At 44.3% G+C, this 21,776-nt stretch overlaps 1 protein-coding gene across 1 annotated transcript in view; it reads right to left on the bottom strand.

Annotated features, from left to right (window-relative positions):
- The window catches only part of lrrc75a (leucine rich repeat containing 75A), a 122,370-nt gene that overhangs the window by 13,482 nt on the left and 87,112 nt on the right, over positions 1-21,776 (bottom strand). The window contains exon 4 of the mRNA XM_041196906.1: positions 933-1,045. Within this exon, the coding sequence (XP_041052840.1) occupies positions 933-1,045 (113 nt within the window). The remainder of the gene's footprint in view (positions 1-932; positions 1,046-21,776) is intronic.

A 21,776-nucleotide genomic window follows, 5' to 3' on the forward strand; every position in this document is an offset into this window, starting at 1 on the left:
AAGAGGTCTCCCTTTTAAGATGGAGATGATAGACAAGGGAGTAACGGGTAATTGGGGGGCAGATAAGAAAGTAGAGTTGCGATCAAAACCAGATCAGCCATGATCCTATTGAATGGTGGAGTAGGGTCGAAGCTCTGAATGGCCTACTCCTGCTCCTGAGTCCTTTGTTCCTAAGACTCCACCCACCCTATTTCATCTCACCCTATCAGCAAATCCTTCTATTTAACAACAACCTGCTTTTACATGGTGATATTCCCAGTTGTTTCCCAATTGTTTATCTGCATTCCCCTTTTCTGGTTTCGCCATCACAGTAACTTACTTTGAACTTTGATTATGTAAGCAAATGTGGCAACCATTTTGTACACAGTATGATCCAACAAATAGCAATGAAATGGATAAAAGATTTGTCAGGATTTTGAAGCATTGACTCAGTAAAGATGTTAATTAGTTTTGACTCCCACACTGAAAATGAGCATTATTTTCGTCACGGCCCAGTTCCTTGAGGGCGGAGTGGGTGGGGTTGGGGGATATGGGGAGAAGGTGAGTGGGTGGGGTTGAGGGTTGTGGGGAGAAGGTGGGTGAGTGGGGTTGAAGGTTATGGGGAGAAGGTGGGGTTGAGGGTTATGGGGAGAAGGTGGAGTTAAGGGGTATGGGGAGAAAGTAGATGGGTGGGTGGGTGGGGTTGAGGGTTATGGGGAAGAGATGGGGTTGAAGGATGTGGGGAAAAAGAGAGTAGGTGGGATAGAGGATATGGGGACAAAGTGGGTAGGTGGGATTGAAGGATATGAAGGAGCAGGTGAGTAGTTGGGATTGAGGAATAAGGGGAGAAGGTGTGTAGGTGGGGTTAAGGGACATGGGGAGAAGGTGAGTAGGATTGGGGATATGGGGAAAGGATGAAAACACAGCATTGTAACTCTCTCAGCGTGATTTACCAGGCTTGGGGCTTCCGTTTCATGAGGCCCTGATGTCTCCATTGCGAGTGTGGGCTGAGGTGGTAGGTCAGCTGCCTGCAAACCTTCTCCATGGCTCCAACTGAGTCCCCTTCCTGAAAACAATCATACGGTCAAATAGTCAATGAGGGAGCAGCTCAACTATTGTCAACATACAGTCTGGGGAATTGCCGGAAGCAGACGGAGGGAATCACATAGAGAAACCTGGAACTCTTTCCCCTAAAGCATGTTGATGCTGGGAGTCAACTGGAACTTTCAGGATTGAGATCAATAGATTTTTGTTGGCTAAGGGTATTAAGGAATGTAAAGCAAAGGCAGAGAAAATGGTGCTGAGGTGCAGATCAGCCATGATCTTAATGAATGGTGGAAAAGGTGGAGGGACTGAATGGCCTCCTCTTCTTCATACATTCTGAACAGCTTCAAGAAAGAGAGAACTTGCAACTAACTTTGATAAATATATGAAAGACAAAAATGTTGCAGGGATATGGGGAAAGAATGGGGCTATGGAACTAACTGGATTGCTCCTCAAATGAGTTTGTGCAAGCTCAATGGGCCAAACAGCTTCCTCTGTGCTGTACTATTCTACAGTGCTATGATCTTTCATGTTATTGGGACATCCCAAAGTTTTTTACATCTGACAAATTACTTCTGAAGTATTTTATAGGCAAACACAGAGGTCAGTTTGAATAATAAGATCTCACAAACATCAGTGAAAAAAATTGGCCAATGTTCTGGTTTTGATGGCGTTGCCTGAAGTTGGACCCCCCCATGTGCCCTCCCCTCCTCCACAACTTCTCCTTTTCAGAGAGTATAAGAATATATCTCCTCAAATGACTCATCCAAGACCTCAGCTCCAAGGCTAAAGTGGGACCTGTTCAAACCCTGTCCTGTGCCTCTCAGTTGGAGGTGTTAGATAATTAGTTATTATTCTTGTTAGATTTTCTTCAGAGGGAAAATTAGCCAGGGTGCCTGCTGGATATCGGGCAATTGCAGCATCAGGTTCAGCTTTGGTTCCATCCACAGTCAAATATCTTTGTTCTCTTTGCCTCACACAGAGAGAATGGGCATAGGTATGAAGTCTACGAAAGAACCCTCATGGCCCTGGTATGGTGCTAAAGAGAGGCCAGTATTGGCCATGGAATTTAAAAGTTGGGGGAGTTCAGGAAGAGGTAAGCAGCAATAGTTGATTTGGATCCCAATTAAGGCAAGTTTTGGGTCAGTGACGAATCACTCATCAATTATGGTGTGGCGATCATCGTTTTAGAAATAAGTAAAAGCTGGCACATGCGAGTTTTACATTCTTTATCTGCGAAAGAGGGAGGTGTCCTTTGTTGCCATGACAGTTACTGATGATAAAGAATTTCTATGGGTACGACCCAGGGTTTGATGTGAACTGATGCACCTTGAAGGATTGTGAAACTATAAGAGCTTGTTTCTATAATACAAAGCGGGTGTGCAAGGCGAACTGCAAGATCTATCAAACAGCAAGCTGGGAATAACACCAGGTGCTGAAAGGTTACAAAATCCTCAACTGTTTAACAGCTTGGCACCTTCCATCATTTCTGCTGTCAAAGTCAGTGGCTAACACCATACTAGTTCCTGAGATAAATTGTGGTCACTTATATTAATATATTTGAATTAACTAAGCTGTGAAAAGTTCTGGAGAAAGTGCAAAAATCAGATTTGCAAGGATCATATCAAAACTGAGAAATTATCCCTAGGTAAAATTGAACAGGCTAGGGCTGTTTTCTCTAGAAAAGAGACTGATGGGTGACCTGATAGAAGTCTTTAAAATTATGTAAGGATTTGATAGGGTAGACATAGGGAGGAATTTAATGCCCTCTCCAGAGACAAGTTTGGAGGCAGGAGCATTTAATTGGGGAGGATGCATGTAGGGAACCTGCCACCTTCCTGCCTCCACCCAGATTAAGAGTGGGGTGGACAGCATTCCCACCCACTGTCAGTGAAGGCTGTTAAATGGGCAATTAATGCCAACTTAAGGGCTTGAACCTGCCGCTGCTGGTATTCACGCAATGGCGAGCGGGGCAGTTGCCATCTGGGGGAAGCCCAAAAAAGCAAACACTATCATATTTGCTTGTGGGCTCTTGGAGGTGGTGGTGGTGGTGGGGTGCCCTCGTTCAATTGCTCTCAATGTTTGATTAAGGGACCTGACTTTGGGAATGGGGGCGCCTGGTGAGTTTCACCCCCCTCCCGCGACACTCACACCAAAATCCCCATCATGCCCTCTCTCACCTGAGGCCTGGATCCAGGGTCTTTGGTGGGTGCATTACTGGGAGTGGGGGGATGGGATTTCCACTCCCGGGGTCTTTGACCCAGGGGAACACCAGCCGCTGGCCACTTAAATGCCTGAGTGGCACTTAATTCAGCGGGCTTCCCCAAAGGAGGCGATGGGGATCTCCAGCTGGCGGGGCGAGACCCCTGTCACCTGCATTAAATACTGCCTATAGAGAAAATGTTTCCATTTGTGGGAAACTAGGGGTTATCAATATAAGATGGTCACTAATAACTCCAATTGGCAATTCGGGAGAATGTCTTCACACAGAGAGTGAGGAAAATGAGGAACTTGTTACCAAGTGGTTGAGGTGAATAGGAAGGATCCATTTAGGGGAAGCTGAATAAACACATGAGGGAGAAAGGAATAGAAGGAAATGCTGATAGGGTGAGATGAAAAAGAGCTGGGAAGAGGATCATATGGAGCATTAACACCAACGGCCGAATGGCCTGTTTCATGTTGTAAATAATTCGTAAAGTTCAAGGACAATATTACTCTGTGACTTAGTTTCAATCATCAGCTGTGGTTCAGTAGGGTTGTTGAGTTAAAAGGTTGTGGCTTCAAGTCCCACTCCAGAAACATGAGCACATAATCCAGGCTGACACTCGCAGTATCAGTACTGAGTGAGTGTTACACTGTTAGAGGTGCTGTCTTTCATATGAAATGTTAAACTGAGGTCCCACCTGACCTTTCATGGCATTATTTTGAAGAAGAGCAGGGGAGTTATCGCTGGTGTCCTGGCCAAAATGTATCCGTCAACCAACATCACTTAAAAAAAATGATCTGGTCATTATCACATTGCTGTTTGTTGGATCTTGCTGTGTGCAAATTGGCTTCCTCATTTCCTAGATTACAACACTGACTGCACTTACAAAGGATTTGGTGCATGTGTGCAGTAATGTGTTCGTAATTTGCTATAACTCTGCAGCTCTGTCTTTTAATCTGACCAAGCTACGATGGAATGGGCGTGCAGAATGCTAACATTTTAGGATGTCTGTGCCAGCCTGTTCTGTCCTAGTTAGCATTGTGAAGCCTCTCCTGTGGGAGAACTGTACAGTTTATAGAATCTTACAGCACAAAAAGAAGCCATTTGGCCCATCATTCCTGTGCTGGCTCTTTGAAAGAGCTATCCAATTAGTTCTACTCCTTTGCTCTTTCTCCAAAGCCCTGTAAGTTTTTCATTTTAAGTATTTATCAAATTCCCCTTTGAAGTTACAGTTGAATCTTTGTAAGTAGCTGTATGAAAAGAACATCTCCCTCATCTCTCCTCAGATTCTTTTGCCATTTATCTTAGGTCTGTGTCATCTGGTTCCTGACCCTCCTGCCACTGGAGACAGTTTCCCCTTATTTAATCTATCGAAACCCCTCATAATTTTGAAAACCCCGATTAAATCTTCCCTTGAACTTAAGGAGATCAACCCCCATCTTCTCCAGTCTCTATAAGTAACTTTGGTCCCTCATCTCTGGGTGACCTGAAAAGATAAAATAACAGACAATGCTAGCTTAGTTACATAAAACTGGGTGTGAATTAAAAGGATCAGATTCCGATTGCTCTGATATGTAACTCAGATCAGAGAAAGTCCATCTTATCACAATGACTTAATAACATCAACAGTTTTGGGCCTCGGAATGACCCTGTTACTAGACTCAATGCAAATTATCCAGGTCCCTCTGTTGGAGTTTAGAAGCCTATAAACTGTGCAGTCGGCTTTGCTAAACCAGCTCTTGGAAAATTAATCCATAGTTTATCAGTTTTCTGGATTTTCGCCTTGGGGAGTCTCAGAGATCATATTCATAGTCTTGAACTTTTCTACTTTAAGAAACCTTGCTAATACTGTGTGAGATGCCCTCAGGCTCTCGCACTGACTGCAGGGAGTTGTGTTGCCTCCCTTCAACTTGTGTCTAAACAGACATTTTGATAACATTCTTCAGATCTCATTGTTCCCCAGTGAGCTAACCCTCTCTGACAACACACTGCCTGCAATTGCTGACCACTTCATAAAACATTAGCAAATGTAATTAACCCTTAGTATGCTGAATAAACAGTGACTCTGTGCAGGACAAAGCAGCCCACTTGATTGGCATCCCATCCACCAACTTTAACATTTACTCCTCAACCACCAACACACAGTAGCAGCAGTATGTACCATCTACAGGATACACTGCAGCAACTCACCAAGGCTCCTTCAACAGCATCTTCCAAACCCATGACCTCTACCGTCTAGAAGGACAAAGATAGCAGATAGATAGGAACACCACCACCTGCAAATTCCCCTCCAAGCCACTCACTATCCTGACTTGGAAATATATTGCCGTTCCTTCACTGTTGTTGGATTAATATCCTGAAACACCTTCCCTAACAGCACTGTGGGCGTATCTGCACCACATGGACTGCTGTGGTTCAAGAACATAAGAAATAGGAACAGGAGTAGTCCATTTGGCCCCTCGAACCTGCTTCACCATTCAATAAGATCATGGATGAACTTCTTGTGTTTCGATTTTCACATTCCCATCTATCTCCGATAACCTTTGATTCCCATGCCTAACAAGAATCTATCTACCTCTGTCTTAAAAATATTCAATGACCCCGCCTTCACTGCCCCCTGAGGCAGAGAATTCCAAGGTTGCGCAATCTTCTGAGAGAAAAAATTTCTCCTCATGTCTGTCCTAAAAGGCAGCTCACCACCACCTTCTCAACAACAGTTAAGAAGGGCAATAAATGCTGACCCAGCCAGTGACGCCCACATCCCATGAATGGAAAAAAATGGATAGGTGACCAAAAGCTTGGTCAATGAGTTTGGTTTTAAGCAGCAACTTAGAGAAAGGGGTGGAGGTTTATGGAGGATATTCCAGAGCGTAGGGCTGAGGCAGCAGAAGGCTGTTGGATGTTGGATAAGCATTCTTCCAATTTAGAGACAGTGGAGGGGTTGAGTGAGGTGGTGGTTAGCAAGAGCTGAGTGTGGTCAGCATACAAGTGCAAACTGACACTGTGTTTATGATGATGTCACTGATTTTAACCATAAATGGCTGGTTAACAAAATTTAGTGTTCATGGAATAGGAGGGTCAGTGTCAACTTGGATTAAAAAAAAATTGGCTTAAGGACCAAAAGCAGTGAATCGTGGTAAATGGTTGTTTTTCAGACTGGAGGATGATGGTGTCCACAAGGGTCAATGCTAGGACCGCTGTTTTTTGATACATATGAGTGACTTGGATCTTGGAATACAGAGTAAAATGTCAAATTTGCTGATGATACCAAACTTGGAAGAGTGGCAAACAGTGGGGATGATACCAACTGACTGTAACAGGACATGAATAGGCTTGCAGAATGGGCAGACAAGTGGCAGATATATTTTAAAACAGAGAAGTGTGAGGTGATGCATTTTGGCAGAAGGGATTGAGAAAGACAATATGGACTTAATGGCACAGTTCTAAAAATGTGCAGGGACAGAGGAACCTGGTTGCATGTGCACAGATCTTTGAAGGTGACAGGACATATTGAGAGCAGTTAGTAAAGTGTATGGAATTTGGGCTTCAGAAATAGAGGCATTGAGTATCAAAGCAGGGAAGTTATGCTGAACTTTTATAAAGCTCTGGTTAGGCCCCAACTACAGTATTGCATCCAGTTCTGGTCACCACATTTTAGAAAGGATGTGAAGGTTCTTGACAAGATGTGGAGAAGGTTTACCAGAATGGTTCCAAGGTTGAAAGGTTTTATCTACAAGGTTAGGTTGGAGAATCTAAGATTGTTCTCCTTAGAAAAATTAAATTGAGGGAGATTTTCACAGGTGTACAAGATTATGACAGGTTTAGGTGAGGCAGACAAGGAGAAACTATTCCCATCAGTTGATGCTACAAGGAACAGGGGACATGGATTTAAGGTTTTGGGCAAGAGATGCAGAGCAAATGTGAGGAAGAACTTTTTTTGCCCAGCGAGTGGTGATGAGCTGGAACTCACTGTCTATGAGGGTGGTGAAAGCAGAGACGATAAATAATTTTGAAAGGAAATTGATGGGTCTGAGGGAGATAAACTTACAGGGCTACAGGGGTAGAGTGGGGGAGTGGGATTGACTAGATTGCTCCATGGAGAGCCAGCACAGACTTGATGAACCAAATGGCCTCCTTCTGAGCAGTAAATGACCTATCACTCTGGGGCAGCATGTAGCTGAGGAATAGGAAGGGGTCAAGGATAGATTCTTGGGGAACATGAGAGGGAACGGTGTGGGAGCAGGAAGAGAAACCATTGCTGGTAATTCTCTGGCTACAATTAGATAGATAAGAATGGAACCAGGTGAGAGCGGTCTCACCTAGCTGGACGATGGTGGAGAGGTGTTAGAGGAGGTTGATGTGGTTAAGTTTTTTTTATTCATTCATGGGGTGTGGGCATCACTGGCTAGTCCAGCATTTATTGCCCATCCATAATTGCCCTCGAGAAGGTGGTGGTGAGCTGCCTTCTTGAACCACTGGAGTCCATGTGGTATAGGTACATCCACAGTGCTGTTAGGGAGGGAGTTCCAGGATTTTGACACAGTGACAGTGAAGGAATGATGATATATTTCCAAGCCAGGATGATGAGTGACTTGAAGAGGAACTGCCAGGTGGTGGTGTTCCTATCTATCTGCTGCTCTTGTCCTTGTAAATGGTAGTGGTCGTGGGTTTGCAAGGCACTGTCTAAGGAGCCTTGGTGAGTTCCTGCCATGCATTTTATAGATAATACACACTGCTGCCACTGTGCATCGGTGTGCAGGGAGTGAATGTTTGCTGATAGGGTGCCATTCAAGCATGCAGCTTTGTCCTGGATAGTGTCAAGCTTCTCGAGTGTTCTTGGAGTTCCACCCATCCAGGCAAGTAAATTGGAGAGGCGGTTCAGAGGAGGTTCACTAGATTGATTCCAGAGATGCGGGACTTGTCTTATGAGCAGAGATTGAGCAGTTTAGGCCTATACTCGCTAGAGTATAAAAGGATGATAGAAGATCTAATTGAGGTATATAAGATGCTAAAGGGGATAGACAAAGCAGACGTGGAGCAGTTGTTTCCCCTTGTGGGGCATTCTAGAATGAGAGGCGTAGTTTTAGGCTAAGGGGTGGTAGATTTAAATCAGAGGTGAGGAGGAGTTACTTTTCTCAAAGGGTCGTGAATCTGTGGAATTCACTACCTCAGAGTGCAGTGGATGCTGGGAAGCTGAATAACTTTAAGGAGGAGATAGACAGATTTTTGATTAATAACAGGTTGAAAGGTTATGGAGAGAGGACAGGAAATTGAGTTGAGACCAAAATGAGATCAGCCATGATCGTAATGAATGGCAGGGCAGGCTCGAGGGATTGAATTGCCTACTCCTGCTCCTAGTTCTTATGTAATATGGTCAGGGTCCATAGCCTTTTCAGTATCCAGTGCTTTCAGCCGTCTCTTGATATCACATGGAGTGAATTGAATTGGCTGAAGACTAAGGACCGAAGGAGGAGGCCAAGATGGGTCATCAACTCAGCTGAAGATTGTAGCAAATGCTTCAGCCTTATCTTTTGCACTGATGTGCTGGGCTCACTCATCATTGAGGTTGGGATATTTGTGGAGCCTTCTTCTCCAGTGAGTTGTTTAATTGTCCACCACTATTCACGACTGGATGTGGCAGGGCTGCAGAGCTTCGATCTGATCCATTGGTTGTGGAATTGCTTAGCTCTATCTATCACTTGCTGCTTATGCTGTTTGGCATGCAAGTAGTCTTGTGTTGTAGCTTCACCAGGTTGACATCTCATTTTTAGGTTTGCCTGGTGCTGTTCCTGGCATTCACTCTTGCACTCTTCATTGAACTAGGGTTGATCCCCTGGCTTGGTGGTAATGGTAGAGTGGGGGATATGCAGGGCCATGAGGTTACAGATGGTGGTTGAGTACAATTCTGCTGCTGCTAATGGCCCACAGTGCCTCATGGATGCCCAGTCTTGAGTTGCTAGATCCGTTCAAGATCTATCCCATTTAGCATGGTGATAGTGGCACACAACACGATGGAGGGTATCCTCAATGTGAAGATGGGACTACAACTCCACAACGATTGTGTGGTGGTCACTCCTAATGATACAGTCATGGACAGATGCATCTGCAGCAGGCAGGTTGGTGAGGATGAGGTCAAGTGTTTTTCCCTCTTGTTGGTTCCCTCACCACCTGCCACAGACCCAGTCTAGCGGCTATGTCCTTTAGGACTTGGCCAGCTCGGTCAGTATTGGTGCTACCCAGAAATTCTTGGTGATGGACATTAAAATCCCTTACCCAGAGTACATTCTGCCCTTGCCTCCCTCAGTTCTTCCTCCAAGTGGTGTGCAACCTGGAGGAGTACTGACCCATCAGCTGAGGTGGGGGGCAGTATGTGGTAATCAGCAGGAAGTTTTCTTGCCTATGTTTGACCTGATGACATGAGACTTCATGTGGATGTCTCCTAAGGCAACTCACTCCTGACTATATATATCACTGTGCCGCCACCACTGCTGGGAGACAGGACATACCCAGGGATGATGATGGTGATGTCTGGGACATGGCCTGTAAGGTATGATTTTATGGGTATGACTATGCCAGGCTGTTGTTTGACTAGTCTGTGAGACAGCTCTCCCAATCTTGGCACAAGCCCCAAATGTTAGTGAGGACAACGTGCAGGGTCGACAAGGCCGAGTTTGCTGTTGTCGTTTCCAGTGCCTAGGTCAATGCCAGGTGGTCCGTCCAGTTTCATTCCTCATTGAATTTCCAGCAGTTTGATACAACTGAGTGGCTTGCTAGACCATTTAAGAGTCAACCGCTTTGCTGTGGGTCTGTAGGCCAGACCAGGTGAGGACGGCAGATTTCCTTCCCTAAAGGACATTAGTGAACCAGATGGCTTTTTATGACAATCAACAATGGTTTCATGGTTATCCTGAGGCTTTTAATCCCAGATCTTTTTATTGGTTGAATTCAAATTCCACTATCTGCCATGGTGGGATTCAAACCTGGGTCCCCAGGACATTACTTTGGATCTCTGGATTACTAATCCAGTGGCAATACCACTGTGCCATGCGTCTCCCCTAAACAGTCATATTATGCCCAGTTGCACACACCCACCACCATGACATTAGGGGAGCATTGGAAGAGAGGCGATCAGATACTTTGATTTGTGTATGCAGCCAGCTGGAATTTTCTTGCATTCCACAGCCTCTGATGTAGCTGTTCAGGAATGTGTGTTAATGTTTAATTCTGAGGATAGGTCTGTTTCTTGGACTCTCCCAGGGGCGCGTGTGAAGGAGGCCCAGAATCCGCACGTTCCAGGAGATTACTCACACATTTGGGGAGGAGGAGGATTACTAATTGGGGCCAAAGGAAGGTCGAACTCATTACCACACTACTCACCAGTGTATAATTTGCTAGTTTATTTATGGGATTTAAAAAACAGACTCTGTATGTCTGTGTAAGAATGTGCCTGTATATGTCTGTATAAGTGTGTGCCTGTGTAAGTGTGTGGCTGTGCATGTGGGGGATAGAGGGGGAATCAGAGGAGGCTGAGACTCAGTATCAATCGAGGTGCATTCCTCGGGTGAGCAGCCTGCCATTCGTCACTGAAAGGAACAGCCCTTCGTGGGTAGAGTGTGAATGGGGCAAAAATAGAATCAGGTATTAATGGGATTGCACTGCAAATGTCAACTCTGTGCTCTGCCTGTCTTTCTCTCTGTCTTCCCACTTGTCCCTCCCTTTGTTTATCTGCTTGTCACAGAAAGATTTAAAGAAAATAAAGGAACTCGGCAAACAGCACATAAGGGGATCATTTGGCCCAATGTGCCTGTGCCTGCTCTGTGAAGGAGTTAACCAATTAGTCCCATTCTCCCTGATCTTTCCCCATAACCCTGCACCCCATCACCCTCCTCCCTCTATCTGGCTCTCTCCACCTCCAGCTCTGTCTCTCCGGCTCTCTACCCGTCTCCAGCTATCTCTCTCTCTCCCTCTCTCTCACACTCACTCTCCGGCTATCTCACTGTCTGTCTGTCTCTCTCTTTCTCTCTCTCTCTCTCCAACCCTCCCTCCCTCTCTCTCCCACCCTCCCTCTCTCTCCCACCCTCTCCGTCTCTCTCTCTCTCTCCCCCTCTCCGGCTCCCTCTCTCTCTCTCTCTCTCTCTCCGGCTCCCTCATTCTCTGGTTCTCTCTCTCTCCCTTTCTGGGTCTTTCTCTATCCCTCGCTATCTCTCTCTCCTCCTCTCCGGTTCTCTCCTTATCCATCTCCAGCTGTCTCCCTCTCCTGCTTGCTCTCTCTCTGGCTCTCTCTCCCCCTGGTTCTCTCTTTCCCTATCCCTCGCTTTCTCTCTCTCCCCCTCTCCGGTTCTCTCCCTGTCCATCTCCGGCTGTCTCCCTCTCCGGCTCTCTCTTCCCATCTCTGGATCTATCTTTCAAGTGCAGCGCTGAGAGTTTCCACATGCATCACTTTATTACACGGCTGGCTTTTGGCCAAACATTGAGTAGTTTAAGTGCAACACTTTACCCCATCAGTGGCCTCTTAGGCTTTGAGTAATGTGGAGCTCAAAGCCACATGCTCGAATCCAACTACACCAAGCATCAACTTCATCACATGTAGAATCCAAAAAACAGCCAGATCACAGGGAGATTTCATTCAGTAAGGCGATTTTAATATTTCTTAAAAAGCTGCATTTTACAGACCTCAATCACATTTCCTAAAAATTGCTCTAATGTCCTTGTAGTTTAAGGGTGTTCGGGTTAGTAAAGATTAATATGGTACTGGGGAGACAGTACCACTCACATTATGATGTAGAGAGTCACATGATGGTAGATTGTGTGTAGAGAGAGTCCGAGAGAATCAGAATAATATAGTGCCTAGTTAGGGTGGAGCCTAACTTGGAGATATGTATATAGTTGTGTGTTCACAATAAACAGTTCATGTTCAACCACACGAGCCCCCAGACCACTTAGAGAGACACCAAACAGCCTTACAACAGGGTTTCCTGTAGAGTCGATTAGTTTAAATAATTGGGCCCATTATCACAACAGGAACCCACTAAAACCCAACAAGTGCGGGAAGAAGAGGAAAAAAATCTGTTACTGCAGCGCCATTTTAGGAAGAAAATGTAAATCTGTACTCCCCTGTGATGAAAAACAGCCATGGATTGTAAATTAAAACGATCAGACTAATTTGAGCTTCTGTAAGGGCCAAACCAGACACAAAATTGGACGTTATGGAGAAGAAAGCTTTTAGATTACAGGAGTACATTGGGATTAAGTAGGAAATAAGAGGAAGTGCAAGTTCATATATTCTTGTACTTATTTGGCGGAATTGCCAACAATGTAATCATAAGACAAGGCATAGATGAAATCTCAACATTTGGTGAGGTATTAAAAGCCTTTGACTGGTATTTTAAATTTCAAGTTGTGAAGAGCGCAGATCTTAAAAAAAGGTATGGAACAACCCCAATAAAGCACCAAAAGGGCAAGGAAACCCAAGGACAATCTGCACTTAAACTACTCAATGTTTGGCCAATAACCAGCAGTGCAATAAAGTGATACGTGTGGAGATCTTGGCGCTGCACTTGAAAAAGGGAACTGGAGAGGGAGAGAGCTGGAGATCTGGAGAGGGAGAGACCCCAAGGGAGGCAATAACCAAGCAAAACACAAGATGATCACAGACCATATCAGCGCTCAAATGCACAAGCCAAAGAGTTTAGTGCAGAAGAAAGAAGAGGCTGGGAAGTAGCTGAAAGGCTTAAAAATAAAGCTTTTTGAAAACACCGAGACAGTAACAAAACTGCAACAGCAGGTGGCAGTGCATAGTGAGCAACTGGCTGTGAATGAAGGAAAACTATCTGATGTAACCCAAAAGAAATAAAATCTGCAAAAAAAAATGAAGCTATTCCACTGGAAAATGTTTGCCTCAAACTGAGTTGGAAGACTTGAAACACAAGATTCAACCTGAATATGTTATGTACCTTTGAAAACGCACAATGAAGTAAAGTCTTCAATGAACCAAACTGTTCAAGACCTGAACAAACAAATTTCTGAAGTGTTACAAAGGTATAAGGAGGCTTTGAAAGAAGCAGAAAGATTGAATGTTGAGATGAATGCAATAAACAAACATCTGAATCATGTGCAGGTTCAGTATGTATTTGCCGAAAAGAACAAGGAAGAAATAACAACTCCAATTTGCCAAAAATGGAATTCAAAGAGGGAGTTGGCAGAACTCAACGTAAAGTACAGGCAGACATAACAGCAGGTGCCGTGGGCCATCAGTAGCAGAAGAATTGTATTTGAACACAATCTGTAACCTCATGGCCCGGCATACCCTCCACTCTACCATTACCATCAAGCCAGGGGATCAACCCTGGTTCAATGAAGAGTGCAGGAAGGTATGCCAGGAGCAGCACCAGGCTTACCTAAAAATGAGGTGTCAACCTGGTGAAGCTATAAAACAGGATTACTTGCATGCCAACCAGCATAAGCAGCAAGTGATAGACAGAGCTAAGCAATCCCACAACCAAAGGATCAGATCTAAGCTCTGCAGTCCTGCCACATCCAGTCGTGAATGGTGGTGGACAATTAAATAACTCACCCAAGGAGAAGGCTCCACAAATATCCCCATCCTCAATAATGGAGGAGCCCAGCACATCAGTGCAAAAGATAAGGCTAAAGCATTTGCAACAATCTTCAGCCAGAAGTGCCGAGTGGATGATCCATCTCGGCCTCCTCCAGAGGTCCCCAGTATCAGAGATGCCCATCTTCAGCCAATTCAATTCACTCCATGTGATATCAAGAAATGGCTGAAGGCACTGGATACTGCAAAGGCTATGGGCCCTGACAATATTCTGGCTATGGTACTGAAGACTTGTGCTCCAGAACTTGCCACGCCCCTAGCCAAGCTGTTCTAGTACTGGCATCTACGCAGCTATGTGGAAAATTGGCCAGGTATGTCCTGTACACAAAAATCAGGATGAATCCAACATGGCCATTACCGACCCATCAATCTACTCTAGATTACCAGTAAAGTAATGGAAGGGGTCATCAACAGTGCTATCAAGCGGCATTTGCTTAGCAATAATCTGCTCACTGATGTCCAGTTTGGGTTCCACCAGGGCCACTCAGCTCCTAACTTCGTTACAGCCTTGGTTCAAACATGGACAAAAGAGCTGAACTGCCGAGGTGAAGTGAGAGTGACTGCCCTTGACATCAAGGCAGCATTTGACCGGATGTGGCATCAAAGAGCCCTAGCAAAACTGGAGTCAATGGGAATCAGAGGGAAAACTCTCCGCTGGTCGGAGTCATACCTATCACAAAGGAAGATGGTTGTGGTTGTTGGAGGTCAGTCATCTCAGCTTCAGGACATCACTGCACGAGTTCCTTAGTGTAGTGTCCTAGGCCCAACCATCTTCAGCTGCTTCATCAATGACCTTCATTCCATCATAAGGTCAGAAGTGGGGTTGTTTGCTGATGATTACACAATGTTTAGCACCATTCGTGATTCCTCAGATACTGAATCATTCCATGTCCAAATGCAGCAAGACCCGGACAATATCCAGACCAGGGCTGACAAGTGACAAGTAACATTCGTACCACACAAGTGTCAGGCAATGACCATCTCCAACAAGAGAGAACACAATCATCGCCCCTTGATGTTCAATGGCATTACCATCACTGAATCTCCCACTATCAACATCCTGGGGGTTACCATTGACCAGAAACTGAACTGGACTATCCACATAAATACTGTGGCTACAAGAGCAGGTCAGAGGCTAGGAATCGTGCAAAGAGTACCTCCTGACTCCCCAAAGCCTGTCCAACATCTACAAGGTGCAAGTCAGGAGTGTGATGGAATACTCCCCACTTGCCTGGATGAGTGCAGCTCCCACAACACTGAAGAAGCTGGACACTATCCAGGACAAAGCAGCCCGCTTGATTGGCACCACATCCACAAACATTCACTCTAGCAGTAGCAGTATTGGATGCAATCTACAAGATGCACTGCAGGAATTCACCAAGGTTCCTCATTAAGCACCTTCCAAACCCACAATCACTACCACCCAGAAGGACAAGGACAGCAGATACATGGGAACATCATCACCTGGAGGTTCCCCTCCAAGTCACTCACCATCCTGACTAGGAAATATATCGCCGTTCCTTCACTGTCGCTGGACCAAAATCCTGGAACTCTCTTCCTAACAGCACTGTGGATATACCTACACCACAGGGACTGCAGCAGTTCAAGTAGGCTACTCACCACCATCTTCTCAAGAGCAACTAGGGATGGGCAATAAATGCTGGCCCAGCCAGCAAAGCCCACATCCCATGAATGAATTTAAAAAAAAGATACTCAAAGAAGTTGCTGTCCTGAAGGACTCTGAAGAATCAGGCCCTGAAAATTCATAGTTAAAAAAGACGTTGAATACTATTTCAGAAAAATCTGTGTTGGAACTATCAATAGCAAGAAAGCAATGCACTGAAGTGCAGAGTGAACTAGCAAGCAGTCAAGAAGAAAATAAGCAGTTGAAAGAAGAGCTAATCGTCCTTCAAGATGAAATGCAGAAGGATTACATAACCCTTCAGCAGCATGAAGAAATGAAGACTGTCTTGAACAGCAGAATGGAAGAACAGCAGAACAAAGGATACTCTGTTGAATTACAAGAAAACTCAAGACAAAGCAATTGAGCTTCGCAAAGAAAAGGAAAACCTGCTGCAGGATCTTCACATGCTCCAAGGATTCCTCAGGTCAAAGTTTGTTCCTCTGGAAAATTATGAAGAGAAGCAAAAGAGAAGCACTCTGAATGAACTAAAGAACCAGTTGGCAGAGAAGACTCAGCGATGTTCAATAATCCAGGAGGAAGTCAAGATGTACAAAAAAGAGACTGAGGAGCTGATGAACCAGCTGAATGGAAAAGAGGAGACATTGAAAGGAAAAACCAGAGAACTTTCCAAGCTGCAAGCAGATACTGAAGCCAAGAATAGCACAATTACAGAATTGAAACAAGTTAAGACTTCACCAGAGACAGACCTGGCCAACACTGAAACCAAAATGAAGGACAAGGACAAAGCTAATCTGCAGGTGGAGAAAGAGAAGACAGAAATAAGATCAGAAAATGTAAATGTCATGCTGAAGCTCAAAGAACTAGAAGAAAAAGCACTGGATGCCTCAAACCTACTGAAAACCATTGAGTTGTTGAAAAATGACATGGCTGAAATGAAAATCAAGAACATAGAATGTCAAGAAAAAGTTGAACAGTTGAAAGAAAAAGTAGAAGTTCTCACAAAGGACTGTGAAGAGTCTCAGAAACAACTAGCAGAAGTAAAATTAAAGAATGTGAGCTTGAAGGATAGCACAGAGGAATTAGGCTTTGCTAAAGAGAAACTGTTCGGTATAGTGAACCAACTTTCACATATGAAAGATGAGTGATAGTCCCAGTTGGTTTGGACAGGTTTTGTTGGTTCGTAGTGGAAATCATTTATGTTCGGTGTTTCTGTTACTTGGATGATTCCAGCTGATTTGGGTTTTGCACTCCTTAGAGTTACATTTCTCTTTATCGACAACACATCCACTTTGCTGGACACCATGGGTTTGTCCCATCCCTTCCAAAGGGAATGTTCGCTTCATTTATTTATGGAGTGGACTCAAGTTTTCTTTGTCTGTGGGGTCTGCCATGAAGTTGACCTTTCCAAAATGGAACCTTCTTTTCCACTTGTTTCATAATTTTAGCCAAATATTTGTTTACTGTCTTACTTTCCAGTTTTTTTTTCAAATCTATTAATCTGATGAGCTGAGTTGCCTTTGTTTCAGAGTTATCTGCAGAACCCTAAAGCAAGCTTAACAACTTCACCTCGGCATTCAGTTCCTTTCAGAGTCTCTCTTCCCTGGTCACTGACTGCTCCTTAGATTCTTTCAATTCACTCATTAGATCCTCGGTCTGTTTCTTAGGATTTTCCTTATCGGCTTTTAAAGTCTGAATTTGCTCTTCCAGACTGCACAACTCATCTTGCATGTTCTTCAAATTGGGTCGAAGTTCAAAAATTTCATTGCTGTTTTCATGATGAAGTTCAAACATTTCAAAAGTTTTGTTTGTTAATTCTGCATTCAACCATTAGAACTTGATGAACTTCAAGTATCAGAAATCTCTATAAAGTATCATGAAAGAAACCTGGAACAGGAAAAGCGATTACTGATGGTAACCAGAACAATTGGTTGAATGCAGAATTAACCAAAACTGATTAAATGTTTGAACTTCATCGTGAAAACAGCAAGGAAATTTTTGAACTTCGATCCATCCTGAAGAACATGCAAGATGAGATGCGCAGCATGGAAAAGCAAATCTAGACTTTAAAAGCCAATAAGGAATATTCTAAGAAACAGACTGAGGATCTAATGAGTGAATTGAAAGAATCTAAGGAACAGTCAGTGACCAGGGAAGAGAGAGTCTGAAAGGAACTGAATGCCGAGGTGAAGTTGTTAAGCTTGCTTTAGGGTTCTGTAGATAACTCTGAAACAAAGGCAACTCAGCTCACCAGAGTGGCTGCTGAGCTGGATGAAAAGATTAATAGGCTTGAAAAAAAAACTGCAAAGTAAAAGAGTAAACAAATATTTGGCTAATATTATGAAACAAGTGGAAAAGAAGGTTCCATTTTGGAAATGTCAACTTCCAGCAAGATCATGCAGACCCCACAGACAAAGAAAACCCGAGTCCACTCTATAAATAAATGGAGCAAACATTGCCTTTGTAAGGAACGGGACAAGCCCATGGTGTCTGAACAAAGTAGATGTGTTGTTGATAAAGAGAAATGTAACTCTATAGAGTGTAAAAAACAAATCAGATGGAGACAACCAGAAACGCCGAACATAAATGATTTCAACTCCGAACCAACAAAACCTGCCCAAACCAACTGAGACTACCACTCTTCTGAACGTGACAGGAATGAGATCTGGAAGAATTGTAAAGCCTCCAGACCATCCGAATTTGTAAAGTCAGAGACCCGAGGGAGAAGAAGAGGGAGCATGGAAATAAAGATTGTACTGTAAATACGTCTGGGTAAAGATTTGGTGGGGGAGGAGCAGTATAAGGGTATTCGGGTTAGTAAGGGTTAATGTGGGACTGGGGAAATAGTACCAACCACATTATGATGTAGAGAGTCACACGACAGTAGACTCTGTGTAGAGAGAGCGTGAGAGAAGTCAGCATGAGATAGTGCCTCATTAGGGCTATACCTTGGGGACATAGTTGTGTGTTAACAATTAACAGTTTATGCTCAACCACATGAGCCTCCAAACCTCTTCATGAGACACCAAACAGCCTTAAAATAGTCCTTCCCATATTACTTTGAACTGTAGCAACTGACGTTTTGAACACAAATGTCACAGCCATTTTTTGTATACAGTAAGATCCCACAGCACTGAGGTGAATCAGTGGTCTGTTCTTTTTGATTGTGGAAGGAATATTGGCCACGACACCAGGGAACTTGCTGTTCCTCTTCAAATAAAGAATAGATCGTTACACAGGAACAGGAGGAGACCATTCTGCCCCTCTAGAGTGTTCCACCATTCAATTAGATTACAGCTGATATGTATCTCAACTCCATTTACCCATGTTAGCTATATAATCCCTTATCCAAAAAGAAACTATCAATTTGAAAATTTTAATTGATACCAGCATCCACAGCTTACTGGGGGAGAGTTCCAGGTTTCCACTCACCTTTGTGTGAAGAAGTGCTTCCTGACATCACCCATGAACGACCTGATTCTAATTTTGTTATATACCCTTATCCTGGACTTTGTTCACTGGAAGAAATAGTTTCTCTTTCTGCACCATATTGAATTCCTTTAACATATTTTAACAACTTGATCAGATCACCACCTCCCATAACAACCTTCTGAACTCAAACAAATACAAGCCTAATCTATGCAACCTGCCCTCATAATTTAATCCTTTAATACTTAATATCCAACTAAGAGGCCTTGGTTTAATGTCTCATCTGAAAGATGGGACTTCTGACAGTGCAGCACTGCTCATTCTTGTTCGAGATGAAGATGACCATGTTCATTGTCTGGGGTGTTGGTAGGGTTCCAGTGGGTAAGACCATAAGACCATAAGACATAGGAACAGAAATTAGGCCATTCGGCCCATCGAGTCTGCTCCGCCATTCAATCATGGCTGATAAGTTTCTCAACCCCGTTCTCCCGCCTTCTCCCCGTAACCTTTGATTCCCTTACCAATCAAGAACCTATCTATCTCAGTCTTAAATACACTCAATGACTTGGCCTCCACAGCCTTCTGTGGCAATGAATTCCAGAGATTCACCACTCTCTGGTTAAAGAAGTTTCTCCTCATCTCTGTTCTAAAAGGTCTTGCCTTACTCTGGGGCTGTGCCCTCGGGTCCTAGTCTCTCCTACTAATGGAAATATCTTCCCCACGTCCACTCTATTCAGGCCTTTCAGTATTCTGTAAGTTTCAATCAGATCCCCCCTCATCCTTCTAAACTCCATCAAGTATAGACCCAGAGTCCTCAAACATTCCTCATATGTTAAACCTTTCATTCCTAGGATCATTCTCGTGAACCTCCTCCGGACCCTCTCTATGGCCAGCACATCCTTCCTGAGATATGGGGCCCAAAATTGCTCACAATATTCTAAATGTGGTCTATGTAGGTGACTGTTAAGGTTGATCTGCACTGGAAAGATTCTGCTGAAAATAGGACAGGATACCACAGATGACTGAGTTTTGGATGAGTTGCTGGCTTGGGATTTCCTCCCCTAGCGTTTTCTCTCTGCCTCTGATATGCACTTGCTTTTGAAGGAAGCTGCATCATTTTTTATTTGGTTAAGCCATGTGCAGTGATCCTGGGTGAGCTTCTCCCAGGCCTTGGGGTTGATATCAAAACTCCTAAGTGAAGCCTTCAGAATGTCCTTGTAGAGCTTCCTTTCACTGCCATGAGAACACGTCCTAGACTCAAGCTCTCCATAGAAAATTCACTTTGGTAAACGAGTATCAGGCATTGTGGCTACACAACCAACCCAACTCAGTTACAACTGTCGCGATATGGAGTGGATGCTTGCCATGTCAGTTCAGGTAAACACCTCAGTGTATGGTATTTTTTCCGGCCATCTGATCTTCAGGAGCTTCTGAAGGCAGCTCAAGTGAAAGTGGTTGAGCTTCTTGGCATGACACTGGTACACAGACCAAGTCTCACATGTAGAGCAGAGCGGGCAAGACTATTGCTCAATAGACTTTTAGTTTGGTGGGCAGAATTACTTCTCTTCATTCCCAGACTGATGTTTGAAATCTGCCAAAGGTTACATTTGCATTGGAATTCTTGCATGTCTCGTCATCAATATAGACAGCTTGAGAGAGTGTGCTGCTGAGTTAAGTGAACTTATCCACTGTTGAAAGGTTTTGGTCAGAGATTGAAACCTTGGGCTCAAGATTGAGCTTTCCTGGAGTAGGCTGGTACATTACATCAGTTTTCCTCAGGCTGATTAAAAGGCCAAAGTTGCACTCGTTGGAGAACAAGTCCATGGTACAATGTACATCCAGATACCTCAGCACTGACACTCCGACAGTGCAGCACCCCTCAGTACTGACCCTCCAACAGGGCAACACTCCCTCAGTACTGACACTCCAACAGTGCGGTGCTCCATCATTACTGACCCTCTGACAGTGCAGAACTCCCTCATACTGACCCTCCAACAGTGCAGCCCACCCTCAGTACTGATCCTCTGATAGTACAGCGCTCCCTCAGTACTGACCCTTTGATAGTACAGCCCTCCCTCAGTACTGACCCTCCAACAGTGCAGCCCTCCCTCAGTACTGACGCTCTGATAGTACAGCGCTCCCTCAGTACTGACCCTCTGATAATATAGCCCTCCCTCAGTACTGACCCTCCCAACAGTGCAGCACCCCCTCTACTACACCGGCTTTGGGGGCCTAGCTAATGTATTCGAGTCTCTGGAGGGGGTTTGAACCCACAATCTTCTATCCCACAGACAAAAGACAGACTCCTACCCACTAACCCCTACAGGGGGTTGGAGGTGCTATGGGAGAAGTCACTCCTGGAGAGTAGTTTGACTAAAATAATCCATCATTGACAGAGACTCTGGCCTAGGCTTCCCCCGACCCCCATCACCCAGTTAACCAGGGAAGAGTAAACTAGGTCCAGAGAACACTGAGGGGCAAATCCAAATGTAAAAGGTGGGTGAGGCAAATGTTTCTGCTGTTGTGCTCCTCAGTATACTGAGATTCAGAGATCAGCAGCCAAGAAAATTGTGATGAAAATCCTGACAAGTGACAGGCTGGTCAATCTGAACTACATAGGGTAGCTAATTAAATCGGGATCTCATCTCAGTGATAACAAGGCAAAATATTTCAATGAAAGCTTCTTTAACAAAATTGTGTGCAGGAACATTTCAAAGGACATTAAGAGACTTTAGGGTAGGTTCATGGGTTACTGAAATGTTCCAGGGAAATGAATTTTACTGGTAGAGCTCTAAATGAACAAAAATTAGGCAGTGATTTTGGTCTTAAAGATCTGGGATGCAGCAACTTGCCAAGGCTCC

This window comes from Carcharodon carcharias, chromosome 10, assembly GCF_017639515.1.
Source record: "Carcharodon carcharias isolate sCarCar2 chromosome 10, sCarCar2.pri, whole genome shotgun sequence".
NCBI lineage: Eukaryota > Metazoa > Chordata > Chondrichthyes > Lamniformes > Lamnidae > Carcharodon > Carcharodon carcharias.